At 44.4% G+C, this 19,305-nt stretch overlaps 1 protein-coding gene across 2 annotated transcripts in view; it reads left to right on the forward strand.

Annotated features, from left to right (window-relative positions):
• The first annotated feature begins 2,492 nt into the window (after window positions 1–2,492).
• Window positions 2,493–19,305, forward strand: part of GPR143 (G protein-coupled receptor 143) — a 70,774-nt gene continuing 53,961 nt past the window's right edge. For both annotated transcript variants that reach the window (XM_068269902.1, XM_068269904.1), the window contains exons 1-3: window positions 2,493–2,807; window positions 9,847–9,956; window positions 12,571–12,665. In XM_068269902.1, the coding sequence (XP_068126003.1) occupies window positions 2,552–2,807; window positions 9,847–9,956; window positions 12,571–12,665 (461 nt within the window). In that variant the 5' untranslated portion in view covers window positions 2,493–2,551. The remainder of the gene's footprint in view (window positions 2,808–9,846; window positions 9,957–12,570; window positions 12,666–19,305) is intronic.

The following is a 19,305-nucleotide window of genomic DNA, read 5'->3' on the forward strand; positions in this document are numbered from 1 at the left end:
CTAGTATAGTTGCCCCCAGTATAGCTAGTATAGTTGCCCCCAGGAGGGTGAAAGCAGCGCTAGAAGGAGGAGCTGTGGAGGCAGCGGTGGGGAGGGGGGAAATATCCCCCCCCTCCCTCACCTGGGACCCCTCCTTCTGCCTCTCTCCCCCTTCATAGCTAACTGTCAGGCAGTGCAGGGGCGGCCGGAGGCGTGCTAAGAGTTACTCACCTCATTTCCGCGTTCCAAGCATGGAGCCGGAGCGCAGCGTCATGTCGTCACAGGTCTGTCTTCAACGCCGCCCACTGTGCTTCCTAATTAGCGGAAGCACAGTGTGCGGCGTTGAAGACAGACCTGTGACGACATGACGCTGCGCTCCGGCTCCACGCTTGGAACGCGGAAATGAGGTGAGTAACTCTTAGCACACCTCCGGCCGCCCCTGCACTGCCCGACAGTTAGCTATGGAGGGGGAGAGAGGCAGAAGGAGGGGTCCCAGGTGAGGGAGGGGGGGGGGATATTTCCCCCCTCCCCACCGCTGCCTCCACAGCCCCTCCTTCTAGCGCTGCTTTCACCCTCCTGCTGTGCTGCTATGGGGGGTCGTGGTGACACCCCCCTGGGTGTCTGTCACCCGGTGCGCCACGCCCCCTTGCGCACTATGGTAGGGACGCCACTGGCTGGAGTCATGGGAAGAGAGCTGTTTGGCACCTTTTTGGGTCCCCGGAGGTATAGAAATGACCTCTGAAAAGTATGTGGACTTTCTGACTGACCACTTTCTTTCATGGTACAAAAAGAATAATCGTATTTTCCGTGATAATCATCTTCATATATGGCAATGTGCCATCTCATGCTGCAAGGACTGCCTTTGCGTCATTAGCTGCTATTGACATAAAAGGAGACAAACTCATGGTTTGGCTCCCATCCTCCCCTGACCTCAATCCTATTGAGAATCTTTGGAGCAACCTCAAGCAAAAGATCTATAAGAGTGGGATGCAGTTTACATCCAAACAGCAGCTCTGGGAGGATATACTAACATCCTACAAAGAAATTCAAGCAGAAACTCTCCACAACTCACAAGTTCAATGGATGCAAGAATTGTAAAGCTACTGTCAAATAACAGGCCCTATGTTCATAAGTAACTTAACCTCCTTAGCGGTAACCCCGTGTGTGACACGGGGTAAGCCGCCGGAGGGTGCCGCTCAGGCCCTGCTGGGCCGATTTACATAATTTTTTTTTTGCCAGACGCAGCTAGCACTTTGCTAGCTGTGCCAGCACACTGATCGCCGCCGGCGCGCGCCCGATCGCCGCTATCCGTTGCGGCGCGCACCCCCCCCCAGACCCCGTGCGCTGCTTGGCCAATCAGTGCCAGGCAGCGCCGAGGGGTGGATCGGGACTCCCAATGACGTCGGTGACGTCATCCCGCCCCGTCGCCATGGTGACGGGAGAAGCCCTCCAGGAAATCCCGTTCTTTGAACGGGATTTCCTGATCGGAGATCGCCGAAGGCGATCGAAGCGGTCGGGGGGATGCCGCTGAGCAGCGGCTATCATGTAGCGAGCCCTGGGCTCGCTACATGATTTACAAAAAAAACGAAAAAAAAAAACTGCTGCTCTGCCCCCTGGCGGAATTTTTCATACCGCCAGGGGGTTAACCTGTTACGAAGTTTTTTGATTGAAATATCTTTTTATTTCAGTAAAATATAATCTCCTAATGCTGCAAGTTCATAAAATTACCATTTTTGGTTCTCCACAACCCATAAAACATTTTGAAACTCTATGATCCGTAATAATTTGGAAAAGTGCATTTTATTTTTATTTTTTAAAACATTCCGTTATCATTAGGAGGTTTATTCAATTACATTCAAATTATACTATGTTGGTTGATTACTCAAAAATGATGCTGACTGCCACTTGCATCAACTATTTAAGAAAATCAGAGACAAATATAATTTGCATAACAATTTGGAATGTGTGTGTAGGCTTCAGACTTTCTTTAAGAATAATCATAAAACAACGCGCAGAATAGAGAACTACACCCACAGGGGCATAACTACAGGGAAGCAGCCCCTGTAAAAAAAACTGCCATAAAGATCTCTGGTGAATTGTAAGGTTTGTTGGTTTTTTCCCCCTTTGTTTAGAGATGGCTTTAACACGCTGTAACATACATGTTATCAGAGGTTAAAGTGCTGGTCCTTACAAGCCCAGACAGAAAAGCAGAAAAACTGGAAAGGACGGTAATTTTATCTGTTGACTGCAAAATACCATGGTGATGGGTTATAGTGCTCTGTAATGAATATCTGTAAAACATACATGTTACATCAGTAGGTGATTAGCACACTGCTACACCGTGGGACTGACTTTTTTGGAAATTACATTGTTTAAGATGTCAAATGTATGACCACTATGTCCATGCTGGCAAAGCCTCCTGAGATTTTCTTGAATGAGGGCCGAGACATAGCTGCAGGGATTGGAAGGCACATGATCCAAGAACACTCGTGATGAACAGCACTGGAGGACAAAGCTTACAAATCTGAGTAAATTTCATTAGTTACTCTGTTTCCCTGAGTCTAGCACAGCCATGGCTTCCCCACGGCTGGAGACTTTCTGCTGTCCCAACAGGGATCCTGCCACACAACTTGTGCTGGATTATCAGCCTCAGATATTTGGCTCTTTGTGCATTGGTAGTGGTCTGTTTAGCCTCTTGCTAACTATTGTACAGCTGCTGCCTAAAACAAAACACGGCTACAGGAAACAAGGGAGATCAGCCTTGCCCAAACCTTCCTCATCAAAGATTCTGCTCTTAGTCATAATCTGTGACCTGCTTGGCTGTTTAGGTAAGGCAATCCATATTTTGTTTCTATTAACATTTGAGTCCAGTTTTTATATTTGCATCAGACTGTAGACTAATGTTGCTTCCATTTACTCTCTTTGAGCAATTTATTAACATACAATTTACACACACGCACGCACGCACGCACGCACGCACACACACACACACACACACACACTTCAATTGTAGTACAGATAGTTCCCAGGCTTATATACGCCCGACTTACGAACAACCTGCCGATACGAACAGCATGGATTCTGTGACTTTTTGAGAAAATCGATTTTACCAAATTCAAAGAAAAAATGACTTTTAAACTTGTATAAGCAGGTGACACAGAGGGGGACACTGGAGGCACAGGGGGGAACAGAGGAGGTACAGGGGACTGAGATGGCACAGTGTTCTGACTTAATAATAATAACATTTGTATAGCGCTTTTCTCCCATAGGATTTAAAGCTCTTAGGCTCTCACAGATTCAGTAATTAATATTAGGATGAAGTCTTAATACAACACAACAAAGTTATATTCCTGCAAAGAACAGATTCAGGTTAAGAACGTACCTACAGTCCCAATTGTTCGTTAACTGGGGACTACCTGTATTCCTATATAATTTTAATTAACCAAAAGGGTTTTATTATATTGACCATATATGTTTTGTTGCATCATTCATAGTTGCGGGAAAACCTGAAAAAATGCAACCAGATAAAAACAGCTGTCAGTTTAATGAAGCATTTTCTGCAACTGCGGATTTAACTGTATTCACGTCCCTGTCATTCCTGCTCAAGTAACCATCACAACACTAGGCCTGATTTACTTCAAGGATCACACACAGCAGATTATTTCATCCTATGTCCATGACCAGTGGGTGCAATGCGACTGCATGCTGGTAGGTGGTCGCTGTGCAGAGAGCTGCAGACTCCTATGGCTCCCTTTCTTTTAAAGAACCACGCTCATCTCCACTGAAATACATAGGGAATCATGCAGCCACATGTATATTTGCTTGTTCGTTACTGGCATGCATCACCCTGCCTTGGCGGTCAGTCAGCAGTCAGTTTATTTACCATTAGGCCTCTTTTCCAGGCATGCACACAAGCGCCATTCGATTGCAATTGCATGCAGCCATAAGGCAGCATTTGGTAACACACTGCATCTAACTTTTGACATGTGGCAGGATTACCAGGCGGCAAAAAACGGCAACCGCTGTGCTAAGATGCAGGTACATGGGGGCCGCCTGCCCACCACCTGTGCTAAGCACTAGCAAGCATGGGCGGTGGATGGGAGCAGCTGACAGGTGGTGAATTCACTGCCTTCGGGTGTTTGTGGAAAAAAGGCCTAAGAATGAGTGGCAGGTATGTGAGGTGATGCCTGCAGAATTGAATTTCTGAGCTGCATGCAAATACTCCATAGGCAGCATGTTGGCGTAGTGGTTAGCACACTCGCCTTGCAGCTCTGGAGGGACAGTTAAGTGACAAGACAGTATACTCTGTACAGCACTGAGGAAGATGTCGGCACTATATTAATACTAAATAATAATAAAAATAACACTCCATTTGTAAATAGAGTGAACTTGGGGAAGAAAAAGAAAATACGTTTTAATTTTATATTTTTTTTAATTGAAACATGTTAATTATCCCACACCCCTTTCCTTCCACCAGGCTTATTAACCCCGACATTGGCCTAGCAGGTTGATTGGCCAATCAGATCAGGATGGTTTAGGGCCTATTTCCACTAGCCACACTTCTTGTTCTACGCAGACAAATGCATGGCTACAGGATTTGCTGCCTCCCGCACAAAAAAATGCTGGCATGTGGGCTGAATCGCTAAGGCAAGCATTTCGGATAGCGGCAGCATTATCCCCTTTGGCAGAGTTGCTTGCGGGGAAACTCTGCGGATTTAACCTGTTTTCACAGTAGTGGAAACGAGCCCTAAAGCACACATGAAGTGAGAGAGATATGGAAGCTGACAGCCCCGAGCTGCCCATGAGGCGGGTTCCTCTGGCGGCAGAAGTGGGAGAGGGAGCGGTGCCCGCCTAGCCGTGGGTGGGGTGGCCGCTGAGCTGGAGGGGGTGGCAGGAATGGGGGGGGAGGGGGTCAAACCCCCACTCACCTGGGTCCTCCCATCCGCTCTCCCCCTCCAGCTATTACTGCAGTGTAGTAGGCAGCCAGCGGGGAAGCGATAATTCACCTCCTTCCGTGTTCCACCTCTGTACTATACAGTGGACAGCATTGCAGGAAGCGACAAGAGGTGGCACGCTGGAACATGGAAGAAGATGAGTCATCCCTTCCCCGCCGACTGCCTACCTATACACTGCGGTAATAGCTGGAGGGGGAGAGCAGATGGGGGGTCCAACCCCCCTTCCCGTCACTATGCCCGCTTCCCTTCTTTCTTGCCTGCTACCCCCTCCATGTTACCTATACTGGGGGCAATTATACTACCTATTGGGGGGGGCGGTATCTTTACAAGTTTGCCTCAGACTGCAAAAAGTATAGAACCGGCCCTGAAGCTGACATATTTAATTGGCTTCCCCCTAAATTGGCCCTAGACTGCGATACATACACTACATGATACAGATACAGACATAACTATAGTGGGGATTAGATTGTGAGCCCCCCTGAGGGACAGTTAGGTGGCAAAACAATATTCTTTGTACAGCGCTTAGGAAGATGATGGCACTATATACCGTAAATACTAAATAATAATAATAATAATAAAAACAATACTCCATGTGTAAAATGAGGGAGCTTGGGTAAAAAAAAGAAATCTAGTAAGTTTATTTTTTTTATACTAAAACAGGTTAATTACCCCCCCCCCCCCCCTTTCTACCAGCCTTATTAACAACTATATTTGCCTTGCAGGTTGGTTGGTCAATCAGATCAGGATGGTTAACCACTTGAGGACCGCAGTGTTACACCCCCCCCCCCCCCCCCTAAGACCAGGCCATTTTTTGCTAAATTGGCTACTGCAGCTTTGAAGAGATTCTAAAGCCTCTAAAAATTACCCTTTTTATTAGCCAGTCTTGTTAAGTACTAATGTATTAGCTGAACCGCCGCTATCCAGTGGCAAAACGAGCCCTATTCACCCCCAAACACCGGGGCTAAAATCCACGACTTTCTTGGCCATGGATTTTTCTGCCCGGGGAGGCAAAGCTTTCAGCTGTAGCTCTGCCTCCAATCGCATCTATCTCTCGCAGATCTCTGCCTCCTCCCCGCTCCTCTCAGTGAACGAAGACTGAGAGGGGCGGGAGGAGGCGGAGATCCGTGGGAGATAGATGTGAATGGAGGCAGAGCTGCAGCTGAAAGCTCTGTCTCTAACAGGAAGGAGCCCCGAAATTTGCCCTGGGCTTTTGGGGGTGATTAAAGCCTTGTTTTGCCGCGGAATAGAGGCAGTTCAGCTAATACATTAATGCTTAACAAGGCTGGTTAAAAAAAGGATAATTTTCAGGAGGCTACAGAGTCTTTTTAAGGCCTAGCTGCAGGGCCGCACGACTTGGCACATGAGTGACTCCCCCCCCCCCCCCCCCCCTCCTTTTCTCCCCACCAACAGAGCTTTCTGTTGGTGGGGTCTGATCGCTCCCCAGTGTTTATTTTTTACAAATATTTATTTTATTATTTTCCTAATAAATCTCCTTATTTTTTTTTTTAAACCCGCCTTCCCCCCGCCAGCCAATCACTGTGATTGGCTGTCATAGGCTTCAGCGGAGATGCATGCGCATCAGCGCGCGCAATCTTCTGCAAAACAGGCCTGCAGGACCTTACACTGATCGGCGCTAGGTGGTTCTGGGGCTGCCGCGGCGGCCACACCCATTGGCAAGTGCTTAAAAGACATACTAGGTAAATAAATGTGTGTTTACTTACCTGGGGCTTCTTCCAGCTCCTAGAAGTCACATGTGTCCTACACCACAGCTCCAGTCTTCTCCGGGTCCTGCCAGCAGCCTCTGCAGCGTCTTCTCGCATGCGCAGGCGAACACAGCCACCTCATTAGGAGCGTACTGCACCTGCGCAGTAGTACTTCACAGGTGCATTATTATCTTGATGACATGGGCGCACTCTGGGACGGAAGCATGCCTGTAGAGGCTGCTGGTGGGCCCCGGAGAAGGAAATACATATGACAGCCTCCATATGCCTCTTTCTTACGGTGTACTACAAGTACACATTGTGCAGATTTTAACATTTTAGGATATCTGGGAGGAAGGGGTAGGGGACGGCTCCTTCCAGGGCAAAATGGAGGTTTACAATTGCTGAAAATCAGCTTGAAAAGTATGTTGTCAGTATGTAGCCAGGCTATGAGTAAGGACGCACAGCCTGAAACATGTCAGCCAACCTAATACTGCACCTGTAATCTACCTAATAAAGCTTCTTTTGACTTTTTCAATCCTGGAGTTTGCGGACCTTGTGTAAGCAGTGGCGTAGCTAAGGAGCTTTGGGCCCCAATGCAAGTTTTACAATGGGGCCCCCCCAGCAATCTATACATAACAATTGCTACGGCGCACCAAAACCTGCCAATGGAAACTACAGTGTCAGAGGTGCAAGAAGGGGGTGGGGAACAGTTTGTTAATGATTACCACTATTCATAGTATCTATAGAAGTGATTATTATGAGCGCAGGACCAATAGAGAGCTAATACTGTAGTTGAGGGAGGGCCCTTCGGGGCCCCTCTGGCCCAAGGGCCCCGATGCGGCCGCTACCTCTGCAACCCCTATTGCTACGCCCCTGTGTGTAAGCTACAGTATGTTGCCAGTAGAGATGGCTACTTTTTTACCAAAGCAAATTTATTTGCACTACTGGGCAGCTAAAATAGAATGCACTAGAAACTCCCACATTTTTTAGTGCTGCTTTACTTTGTATTAGTAAACTGTGGCTCCATAAACTCTACCCAGAGTTTCCTTTATCTCCCTTGTACAAAGCCTATTACCAGCTTCAACCAGCTGTAACCTTGCATTGACCGACTGCCACTGCATGAAATGGAGAAGCAAGCCAATCGTGGGGCATTGCAGCACTGGTACACATCCAATTTTGGTTGGCCAACAATTGGCCAATTTTACCACCTCCATGTAGTATGAGAGCCTAACTACACAATCTGATTATTATTGTTCAATATGGTTGGTCCCCATAATATATGGAAGTATTACAATTGGTCAGTGATAGGCCAATAAAAATTGGATGTGTGTATGCACCTGAAAGGGGCAACTGAAGTGAGAGAACACATGGGGACAGTTGTGCACACACTAGATTCACAATAGAGATGCTCTAGTTTGACTACCTCAGGCAACAAGCATCTAGTATTAGGTGTAGGTTATGGTTAAGTTAGGTTTAGGCCCCATTCACACTCAGGCGCTTTTAGCTGGTGTTTTGATCTCCAGCGATCAGCAAAGTGCTGCAGCACATGTAAGCCTATGGGATTACTCACACAGAGGCGACTGCTGCGCAATTGCGATTTCTAGAGATCGTAAACATGCTGCGTGCAGCATTTTTGGGCAAATGCATTACGATTCTCATTCACTGGAATAAGAATTGCAAAACGCAATCGTGGCAAGATTGCTGAACAACTTAATGCAAAATCACAATAGTAATGGCTAGGCGATTGTGATTGCGTTTTGCGATTCCGAGTGTGAAAAGGGCCTTATTGGTTATAGAAAAGTACTATCAGGTGAGACTAGAGTTAATGCTTTATCGGGATATATGATAGGATTAGTCATTGTTTAACCGCTTGTGGATGGCGGTGATTTAAACCTACGCCCTGTTTTGATGCTGTTATTCCTGCCAGGGCATAGATTTCATCTCACCGCCGACCCTCTCTTCTCCTCCACCAATTGCGTCGCTCACTGCCCGTCTCAGCTGACTTGGCCTGCTTTCGGTATGACAGTAGAGCTCTGTGAGCTGGTCAGGAGCCGAATTAATTGGCTCCTGACCCTGTCATCAATGTAAGCAACTCCCATTGGCTTACATTAAGCACAAGACCAGAAGCCAATGAAAGCGGCTCCTGACCATCTCACAGAGCACTGCCGTCATAGAGACGGCAGAGTGGGTGGCCTGAGACGGAGGGTGTGTGGCGTGGACAGCAGGTATGTGTGGTAATTCGCCGTTATGCGCTGGTTTATGGTACCAGTGGTCTCTGGTCCTTAAGGGGGCAGAGACTGCTGGTACTGAAAGAGTTAAATGGTGGAGGTTAGACTTAAGCTCCATACACACACTAGATTATAGCATGTTTACAGCTGCCTCAATGCCCTGGCAAGAGATCTGGGGTGCTGGATATTGTTGGGCGAGGTCATCAATCCCTGCTTACCCTCACTGCCTGTGCTGCACCATCATCCCTCCTCCAACTTTTATAGCAACAATATGCTTTACTTGGCTATAGCCTAGCACCATATTTATACAGATCTCGCCCATGAACTGTTACCCAAGGGATAGAGTCCCAATCCCTATTGGTGATATTGATTGTGCATGCGTACCTTTAGACATAAGTCAAAGGTCATGTTCATGTGTAGAGGGTCCAGGCGGGGAAATACAGTAGATCACTTATTATTTAGATCATTTTGAGATCCTCAAGTGATTGGATTCACAAGAGATTGGAATCAAATCACAAAATGCTGAAAATGAAAAACAGCCTTCAGGGCTGTTTCATGTCAAAGAACACTTTGTGTTTAGCAATTTTGAAGCAATTTTATAATAATTTATGGCACACGATTTCTAAGCAAATTTCACAGGGCTTTTGCATTTCTATATTTTCTACAGAATCGCTGCAGGGATGCTACATGCATCGCTTTGGTGATTATTTTTTTTCTTTAAAAAATCACTACATTGTGAAATAGCCCATATGATTATGTTAACCAAGTGCTTTTCAAAACTATAGTGATTGGAAAATCACAGAAATGCGCTCTTGGTGTGAAACAGGTTTGCCACCTGTTGAAGGCTTATTAAAGTTTAATTCTAATACAGTATACAGTTTTTTATATGCATACATTTCAAAGGATTGTACATGAATGCAACATAAATGTCTACTATCTCACCAAAGATTAATTTTAACTCAATATGTAATTCTGTTCCAGGTATTGTGCTTCGATCAGTGGTATGGATATCTTCTCCATCGTTTATTGGCAATATATCTGTAATGAACACTACAAATGTCCTACCGGTTGCTGTTTGTGTAGGAAGTGCGGTATGTATACACCATTTATTGATTTGGGATTGTTGATAGAGAGACAAGTACGGCAGATTTTATTTACTTTCATATTGGTGGCTGCATGCTTAAAGTGACGCTGAAGCGACCCTGAAAAAAAGATAGATACTTATTAAGAGAGAAGGCTTTGGATCTCATAGATGCTTCTCGGCCTTCTCTCCTTGTCCCACTTCCAGCCCTGTCTCCCCGTTAAAGTTATTTGACCTGCAAGTCTTAAATAAGTCTTTGGGCCCTCCTTGGGCAGGCTTAGAGAGTACTCAGTTCTCAGAGTGCTTCCCCAGCACCATGCGTCATCCCTCCTCCCCACTCCGTAACCAACTAAATGAGCCGCTAGCCTGGAGATGCTTCTGTACAGCACCTAGACATGAACTGTGGTCTGTGGGATCAAACTCCGATTCCTGTGGATAACAGTCATTTGTGCATGTGTAAATTTGGTTAGGTTATTTATCACAGGTACAGCAGATAAGTAGCAAAGTAAAGGCCAATACACACACCTGATGCCTGACTTAAGTCGGCCGATGCGGCCGATAATGTCAGCCTCAGCCAATAATCAGGTGCATGTAAGGCAGCCCCTGACCCCATACCTGTAAGTAATCCGCCCAGTGGATCTAAACACCACCAACTAAATGAGCCGCTAGCCTGGAGATGCTTCTGTACAGCACCTAGACATGAACTGTGGTCTGTGGGATCAAACTCCGATTCCTGCGGATAACAGTCATTTGTGCATGTGTAAATTTGGTTAGGTTATTTATCACAGGTACAGCAGATAAGTAGCAAAGTAAAGGCCAATACACACACCTGATGCCTGACTTAAGTCGGCCGATGCGGCCGATAATGTCAGCCTCAGCCAATAATCAGGTGCATGTAAGGCAGCCCCTGACCCCATACCTGTAAGTAATCCGCCCAGTGGATCTAAACACCACCAACGATGCCGATCGCTCACCAATATCATTGTCCCCACTGCTCTCCTGCCTGCTGCGTGATGTCATGCATGTGCCGCACATCTGCCCTCCGTCATCCTCCCGCCTCCCCTCCACGCAGCAACAGAGCAGATAGTCTGCTATACAGCCTGACCTAGTGATGTGGCCCAAGGGGATCAAGTCCTGATCCCACAACATCTGTCAAACGTGTATATGCATCTAAAACTGAGAAAAATCTAGAAAGGGGTTCTGTGCTCTGTCTGCTGAAAGGAGGTATCAAAAAACAAGCAAGTATTTTGGGTCCTGATGCATGAAAAGCCAGTAAATTTGATGTGCGTAGAGAGTGCACAGCAATTTTACCAGCACACGTTACCAGGGTAACGCTACTCATGCATTGCCCTGGGTACCCTGGTGGTAGTTCCAGTAAATTTGCTTCTTGCGTACAGAACATTTATGGGCCTTTCATCCATTAGGCCCCTGGAGAGGCAGAAGAAGAGACAACACTCATGCACTGATTTCCACTGAACTGAGAATAATCATTTTCAGCATTTTAGACAATTGTAGTGAGAGGTATGTGGAGCCTGCCATATTTATTTCCTTTTAAGCAATACCAGTTGCCTGGCAGCCCAGCTGATCTATTTGGCTGCAGTAGTGTCTGAATAACACCAGAAACAAGCATGCAGCTAATCTTGTCAGATCTGACAGTAATGTCAGAAACACAGGACAGGCCTTTCTCGTGTGCATACACACGCCCATATGCAATTCACCTTTTCTCCTGAGTTCCCTTTTTTTTGAAGTTGTGACACATCACGCCAAATGCTTAGATCTCCTTGACACATCACATATGTATAATAGAAAAAATACTATTAATAACCACAAAATAGATGGAAAGAATGCATTATCCTTGATACACTTTAAAATAGAGACTAAAACCTTTCAGGAATAGTAATAAAAACAATCAGTGGGGCAGTTAGCCCCCCCCCCCCCAATCTGGAATGATAGCACAGCAACAACAATTTGCACCATGCGTTATAGCCGCAGTGCGCCCCCCCCCCCCCCAGACTCAGTATAGGTAGGTAGCCAGGAATAGGTGCCCCCGGTATAGGATTTCATGTGTAGGTGCCTTCAATATAGGTACCCAAGCATAGGTCCCCTCAGTAAAAGAAGTCAGTTGTAGGTCTCCCCCCATAGGTAGCCAGGCGTAGGTGCTTCCAGTAAAAGTAGCCATGTGTTGGTGCCCTCCCTCAGTATAGGTAGTCAACTATAGGTGCCCCCAGTATAGGAAGTCAGGTGTAGGTGCCCTCAGTATATGTAGCCAGCTATAGGTGCCCCCTTGGAAGCCGGCACCCTGAGCGACCGCTCCAGTCGCTCAGGTCAAAGGCTGGCTATGCAGAAACAACCTGTGCATGCTTGTTCAGGGTCTATGGCTAAAAGTATTAGAGGCAGAGGATCAGCAGGATAGCCAGGCAACTGGTATTGCTTAAAAGGAAATAAATAGGGCAGCCTCCATACACCTCTTAGTTCAATTGTCCTTTAATGTAAACAGTTTCTAATAGGTTATTGCAATTTGACTTGGATATATGGAAAAAAGATTATAGAAAGCATTATTGATGTATTGCGCATACACGAAAATATGTTATTTTGGTAAAATAGTGTCTCTATTTATCATGCAGATGTGGATTCAGCTGTTTTATGGCGCAAGCTTCTGGTGGCTTTTCTGCTATGCAGTAGATGCCTACCTGGTGGTTAGAAGATCAGCAGGAATAAGGTATGCATTACGCTCCATAAATAGTACTGAAAGATTCATGTTTTGCAGGTGTGCAAGAGTGGAGGGGAAGATAAATCAAACTATACACAGTTTAATTATACTGTACAGTGTTCTGTGTAAATGGGAAAAGGAGTTATGAAAACTTAAAACAAAAATGTAAAATAGCATCCTGAGAGACTTCTAATTAAAATAAAAACGACAGATATTCAAGCATTTTCTCTGTACACCATTTCCTGGCATAGCTGACTGTGCGCAACGGTGGAGCCATCAGCTCCTAATTACCAGCGCTTGAAAAAAAGAAGCTGGGGGGGTTTGGTCAGTCTGATAAACACTTTGTAGATAGAGATGGCCCAGCCTTGGAGAACTCATGGAGAAGCACATGATCAGTTTGATCAGCTGATAGATTTGTAAGCCTCTGATTTGCTGAGATGACTTCCTGGTTTAACACATGATCATGACCGGCAAATCAGAGGCTTATAAATCTATCAGCTGATCAAACTGATCATGTGCTTCTCCATGAGTTCTCCAAGGCTGGGCCATCTCTATTTGTAGACCGTCAAATAGTGCAGCAAGGTAGAGTACAGTGTGATTTAAAAAAAAAATCCTGTTTGTTACTGTTTTGTGCAGATTTCCTCCTTAAAAAGTAGAAATTCTTAGCTGCAAGCTAATCTCTATATGGGGGATTCTCAGGGTTTTCTTTATTTTAGAAAGCACTAACTGAATGGCAGGTGCTCAGGCCAACCGCCAAAATAGAGTGCAAATGAGTGAATAGGTTGGCCGACGTCTAGGTATAGATCTTTTCCAGTGAGTGCTTTTGTAAAGAATAAAGGAAATACACTGAGAATCTCTCATGAGGGGATGGACTAGTTCAAAACTTGTCAGATTTTGACTGTCTACTGCGCCAGTAACATGGGAGGAAAACAATTTGTATTGCATTTTACTATGGGAGAAATGTACTTCTTATAAGTTTGTGTTCATGTATATATTACATTTTACATTTTTTTGTGGTAGTGGTCCCTTTATTTTAGGGTTGACAGAACTGAATCCAGAAAGAATGAGCAGCAACATAACAGTTCAATGTTTTTATCTTAAACATGCATATAGTTTTCAAGTGATTTGTATTGTACATCAGCAACAAAAACAAATTATTGTACCATATATCTGTATATCAGTCTCTATTAATACTTTCCATTTACTGCAAAAATGGAATTTGGATGGAATGTCCTGATGACATCTAGTATAATTTGTCCATCATCTCCCAATTTCCCTGAATTCCACAGAATCATTATGCAACTATCAGGGAATAAGGCAAGATATCTCTCTTGTCAAACGAGGTTTAGTATTTGCTTTACAGTGGTGGGGATACCTTGCTTAGCTAACAGCTGATGGGTTTAACCCCCTTGCCGGTTATCCTGAGCTCAGCTCGGGGTAACCTGCGCAGGAGGATTCCTCAGGCCCCGCTGGGCCGATTTCTATCAAATAAAAAGCAGCACACGCAGCCGGCACTTTGCCAGCCGCGTGTGCTGCCTGATCGCCGCCGCTCTGCGGCGATCCGCCGCGAGCAGCGGCGAAAGAGGGTCCCCCCAGCCGCCCGAGCCCAGCGCAGCCGGAACAAACAGTTCCGGCCAGCGCTAAGGGCTGGATCGGAGGCGGCAGACGTCAGGACGTCGGCTGACGTCCATGACGTCACTCCGCTCGTCGCCATGGCGACGAGGAAAGCGAAACAAGGAAGGCCGCTCATTGCGGCCTTCCTTGTTACTTTTGATCGCCGGAGGCGATCGAAAGTGCGGATCCGGAGCGCCCTCTAGTGGGCTTTCATGCAGCCAACTTTCAGTTGGCTGCATGAAATAGTTTTTTTTTAATTTAAAAAAAACCCTCCCGCAGCCTCCCTGGCGGTATTAATAGAACGCCAGGGAGGTTAAAATCCAGAGTGGCAGTGCTAGAGAATGTGTTTTCATGATTTATAATGTATGTATGAAGCATTCCAGACATCCTTAATAGAATAGCAGCAAGAGAATCAAAGCAATCCAGGAGCAACCCATCACATGTAAAACTTGAACTTTTAATGAACTTCTTTATAAAAGGCATTGAAGACTTCACCTCCGCACCTCCATTACCTGCAATGGCCTGCTAAGTATCAATTTTTGTGTTTTAGCCGTGTGTTACCATTGAATGCCTTTTATAAAGAAGTTCATTAAAAGTTCAAGTTTTACATGTGATGGGTTGCTCCTGGATTGCTTTGATTCTCTTGCTGCTATTGAATGGACTTCCTTTTCTGATTCTGGATGTTGCACCATCTGTTTTGTAAATGGTTCACGGCTTCATTTATTGAGTGCACTCGCCACACTTCATTCTTCTTAGTTTTTGCATCCTTAATAGAATGTTGCTATATTCCCTGAAAAATACTGCCAATTGAAGAAATATTTTCAAGTTGGAAGATATACCATATTAACCCTTTCCGATCCAATTATGCAATCATCCGCATCTCCCTCAGCACTCACACTTTTTTTTCTCATGTGCAGGAGGGACTTGGGCGGTGGCTGAAGTGCAGCAGCAGCCAGGATCCAGAGGGTCTCTACCTCCTTGCACTAGAGTGGGCAGAAGGGGCCAGTGCCACCTTGCGTGCTGTAGCTCTACCCCATTACACACGTGATAGTGTTATAACAATATTACGCAGTGCAGTGTGGTACTGAAAAAGACCAAAATGTTGAGCTTTGTCCAATACTTTGATCCACATAGGGTGACGCCGTGCCAGACTAGATCTGGCAATGATGCCACTAGCTGTGAGCCCAAATGCATTCACATAGTATTTAGATTTGGTGGAGGACGTGGTTATCGCCGATAAAAGTATAAGACTTACCGGTAGTCAGGCACTTTGATCTAAAGGGGCTGACCCTGTGCCAGATTTTATGCAACAACAGCATCCCCTAATGGCAGCCATTTTTCCTATGTTGGACTGTGTCCGACACTGGGCCTATACTGGAAAAGGCCAGTGTTGGACATAATCCAACACAGGACTGGAAAGGGTTAAAGCCCTAGTTAACTCTCCCAGTTTTTCAAAGCATGTAATAGTAGATTTGCGTTTATTAGCCATGCACAATGATTTTTTGTACACTGCACATCTCTGCAATAAATATAAGTATCTAACTTAATGCGTCATGTAGCTTCAGTTTTTATTTTGATAACTGCAGTTTTACTAGAGAGAACATTTTTCAGATAGCTCTCCCTTCCTGTCATCATGCACACATTGAATTAGCCAGAGAAGGACTAGGCAGTGGCAGAACCCAACATTCTGAGATACAAAAGAGGTACACCTTTAGAAACACACCTTCAGTCCCTTCCCCAACATGCCCCTAATCACGCATTCCATGAATAATTTACAAGAATAAAAGTTTTAAAAGGGATCAGAATAAAATTTAGAGTCACATAGGCACAATTTAGTAGAGAAATACATATACTGCAGTAAGCTGGATGTGGACAGATATGTAGATTGTAGTAGCAGGTTGGTAGATTTTCTGGTAGCGGGCTGGCAGTAATATTTAGAATCATGTATACAATGAACAGAGGCGCCAAAAGTATAAGATTAGATTAAATGAGCTTAAAAACCAACTTAAATGGCAAAATTGAAGGAGGAAGTGGTGGTCTTACCTCCCTCAAGCAGACACGACAACGACTGCGATTCAGACAGTCAAACACATTTATTAGGAACTCCAAAAAGAAATGCAACGCGTTTCGCAGGTTCAACCACGCTTCATCAGGCAATATAGGGAGGAGTATCAAACTGAAAATGCCAGAGATCAAAGTATGAAAACACTCGTACAATCATAAATGTGTTATTATATAATATTCAAAAATAGTGATTTCAATATAACAAATTGAGTTTAAATGCAAAACTATGGATTAAATATATAAGGTAAGCCCATGATTTAATTAATTACAAAATAAATGTATCTTGGAAAAACACATTTACAAGCCCAACATGGCAATGCATATGGTTCCCTCAATTAACTCAATAAATTTAGTTCAAATGCAAAACTATGGATTTTGTATATTTAGTATGTCAATAATAAAACAAATCTAAATTGTTTTAACTGATCTAATGCAACATCCATGTGCTGCATATGGATTGAAGTAGTAGGTGTTTAGTAATAAATAATAGTGTATTCAGTATCAGGTATTTGTCCTGGATAAGGAGTGACTAAACTAAAGGTAATAAAGGTTTTGCTGGTATCACTCTAAGGATGTGTAAAGCATAATTATACAAACTAGGAGTCAAGATTCCAAAAGATGTAGCAAAGTGACTTACCAATCTGCACAAGGATTCAAGTTAAGTGCCTCTGTAATGAAAGAGCAAGCTATAGCAGCTTAAATAGGTGCTGGGTGAGTGTGGGCCAATCAGGGACTGCCATGTGGACAGTGTGGACAGGCCAGTGATGTAACCAGTGATGTAATGCTGGGCGGGGAAGGGGGAAAAAAAAAGGGAATTGTGTTTGAAAAATTCTTAACTGAGGAATGGTAACCTCAGCGGTAAGCATGACCAGATGTGGTATTATAGTACTAAGGTCGGGGCTTCATTGACTAATGTAGAAATAGACACAACAACAACAACGTTTGCATAGTTCATCCAATAAATATCCAATAAAAATTATATAAAAGATAAAAAATATAAAAAGATATAAAATTAATTGATACATATATAAAAATGAATAGTTACCTATATTAGGAAAGAATACCTAAAAAGAAGAAAAATGGGGGAGGGGGGGGAAGGAAGGGGATTTTCAGGGGGAAGGAGGGGGGAAACAAAAAGGGGGAGGAGAGGAGGGGGGGAGGGTTTGTGAAATAAGGGAGTTGTTGACTGTAAACAGCTGTTTGGACTGATAATTTAGTATAAAGCCAATTATATGAACAAATTATATACAGTGCATATCATATAACATCATATAAAAATTATAAAAATGTAAATATAAAATATAGAAAGAATTAAGATAGAGGACTAGTTAAAAAATCTTAACGGAATGTGGATAGTAATAATTCAATAGATTTTTTCTAAAACTTCGTTGAGACCCTCAGGAACTGGCGTCCTGAGGGTTTGGATCCAGAACATCTCCATTTTTTTCAGTTTGTCATAGGCCGCTGGTTCTGTTGCATTAATTTCATCTATTAGGGTGATGGTGAAGGTGCTGGGGTCCCCGTGGTGAATCTGGTGGAAGTGACGTGAAACACTGTGCAGGGGGAATTTGTTAAGAATATTTCTTTTGTGTTGGCCTATTCTGCTACGTGCCTCCTGTGTGGTTCTGCCTACGTACTGGAGACGGCAGGCACAAGAGATCAGATAAATGATGAATTTGGATTGGCAAGATATACGTCTTTTTTATACTATATTGTATACCAGTGGTATTGGACATGAAAGTGGAGGTGTTCAGTACAAATGTACATGCTGCGCAACGGGTCTGGCTGCAGGACCATGAGCCCGGCATCGGTGGATTGGAGACAGGTGTATGGTTAGTTTTATTGCAACGTAGTTTGCTGGGAGCTAAAAGGTTACGAAGATTTGGGGCTCGTCTGTATGTGATGAGGGGACGGGTAGGTAATATTGGTTTAAGGTATGGATCCTGGAGGAGAATTTCCCAGCGTTTTTGTAATATAGATTTTATGCCTTGATGTTCTTTGCAATATCTGGTTATGAATCTAAGTGGGGGGTTATTGGGGACATCGGTGCTGGGTATGTTCTGGGTGGTGGGGGGTGGTATTTTGGCTTTGTGTCTGGCATCGCGAATACGTTTTTTAGGATATTTTCTATCTGAAAATTTCTTAGTTAGGACGTCAGATTGTATATTGTAATCGTGTGGGTCGGTGCAATTCCTGAAGATACGTTGAAACTGATTGTAGGGAGTATTCTGGGTCCAGGGGCGATGATGAAAGCTGTTAAAATGTATGAAATTATTGGCATCTACGGTTTTAAAAAAGGTTTTTGTTTTGATTTTGTCATGTTCTATAAAGATGGTTAAGTCAAGAAAATCGATGGAGGTGGGGTGATGTTGGGAAGTGAAATGGAGGCTGGCTTTATTGCTGTTGAGAAATGTTATGAAGGAGGGGATGATTGTGGTGTCACCCTTCCAAATGAAGAAAAGGTCATCAATATATCGTTTATAGAGTATGTATAGAGTATGTTATCTTTAAAAGGATGATCATTCTGGAATAGTTGTAATTCTATGTAACCCATTGTAAGATTTGCATACGAGGGGGCAAATGAACTGCCCATCGCCGTGCCGCTGATCTGGTGGTAATATTTATCATTAAATGAGAAAATATTATTATATTATATAATATTACCACCAGATCAGCGGCACAGCGATGGGCAGTTCATCACATACAGACGAGCCCCAAACCTTCGTAACCTTTTAGCTCCCAGCAAATTACGTTGCAATAAAACTAACCATACACCTGTCTCCAATCCACCGATGCCGGGCTCATGCTCCTGCAGCCAGACCCGTTGCGCAGCATGTACATTTGTACTGAACACCTCCACTTTCATGTCCAATACCACTGGTATACAATATAGTATAAAAAGACGTATATCTTGCCAATCTGAATTCATCATTTATCTGATCTCTTGTGCCTGCCGTCTCCAGTACGTAGG

Source organism: Hyperolius riggenbachi, chromosome 2 (genome assembly GCF_040937935.1).
Source record: "Hyperolius riggenbachi isolate aHypRig1 chromosome 2, aHypRig1.pri, whole genome shotgun sequence".
Taxonomy (NCBI): Eukaryota; Metazoa; Chordata; class Amphibia; order Anura; family Hyperoliidae; genus Hyperolius; species Hyperolius riggenbachi.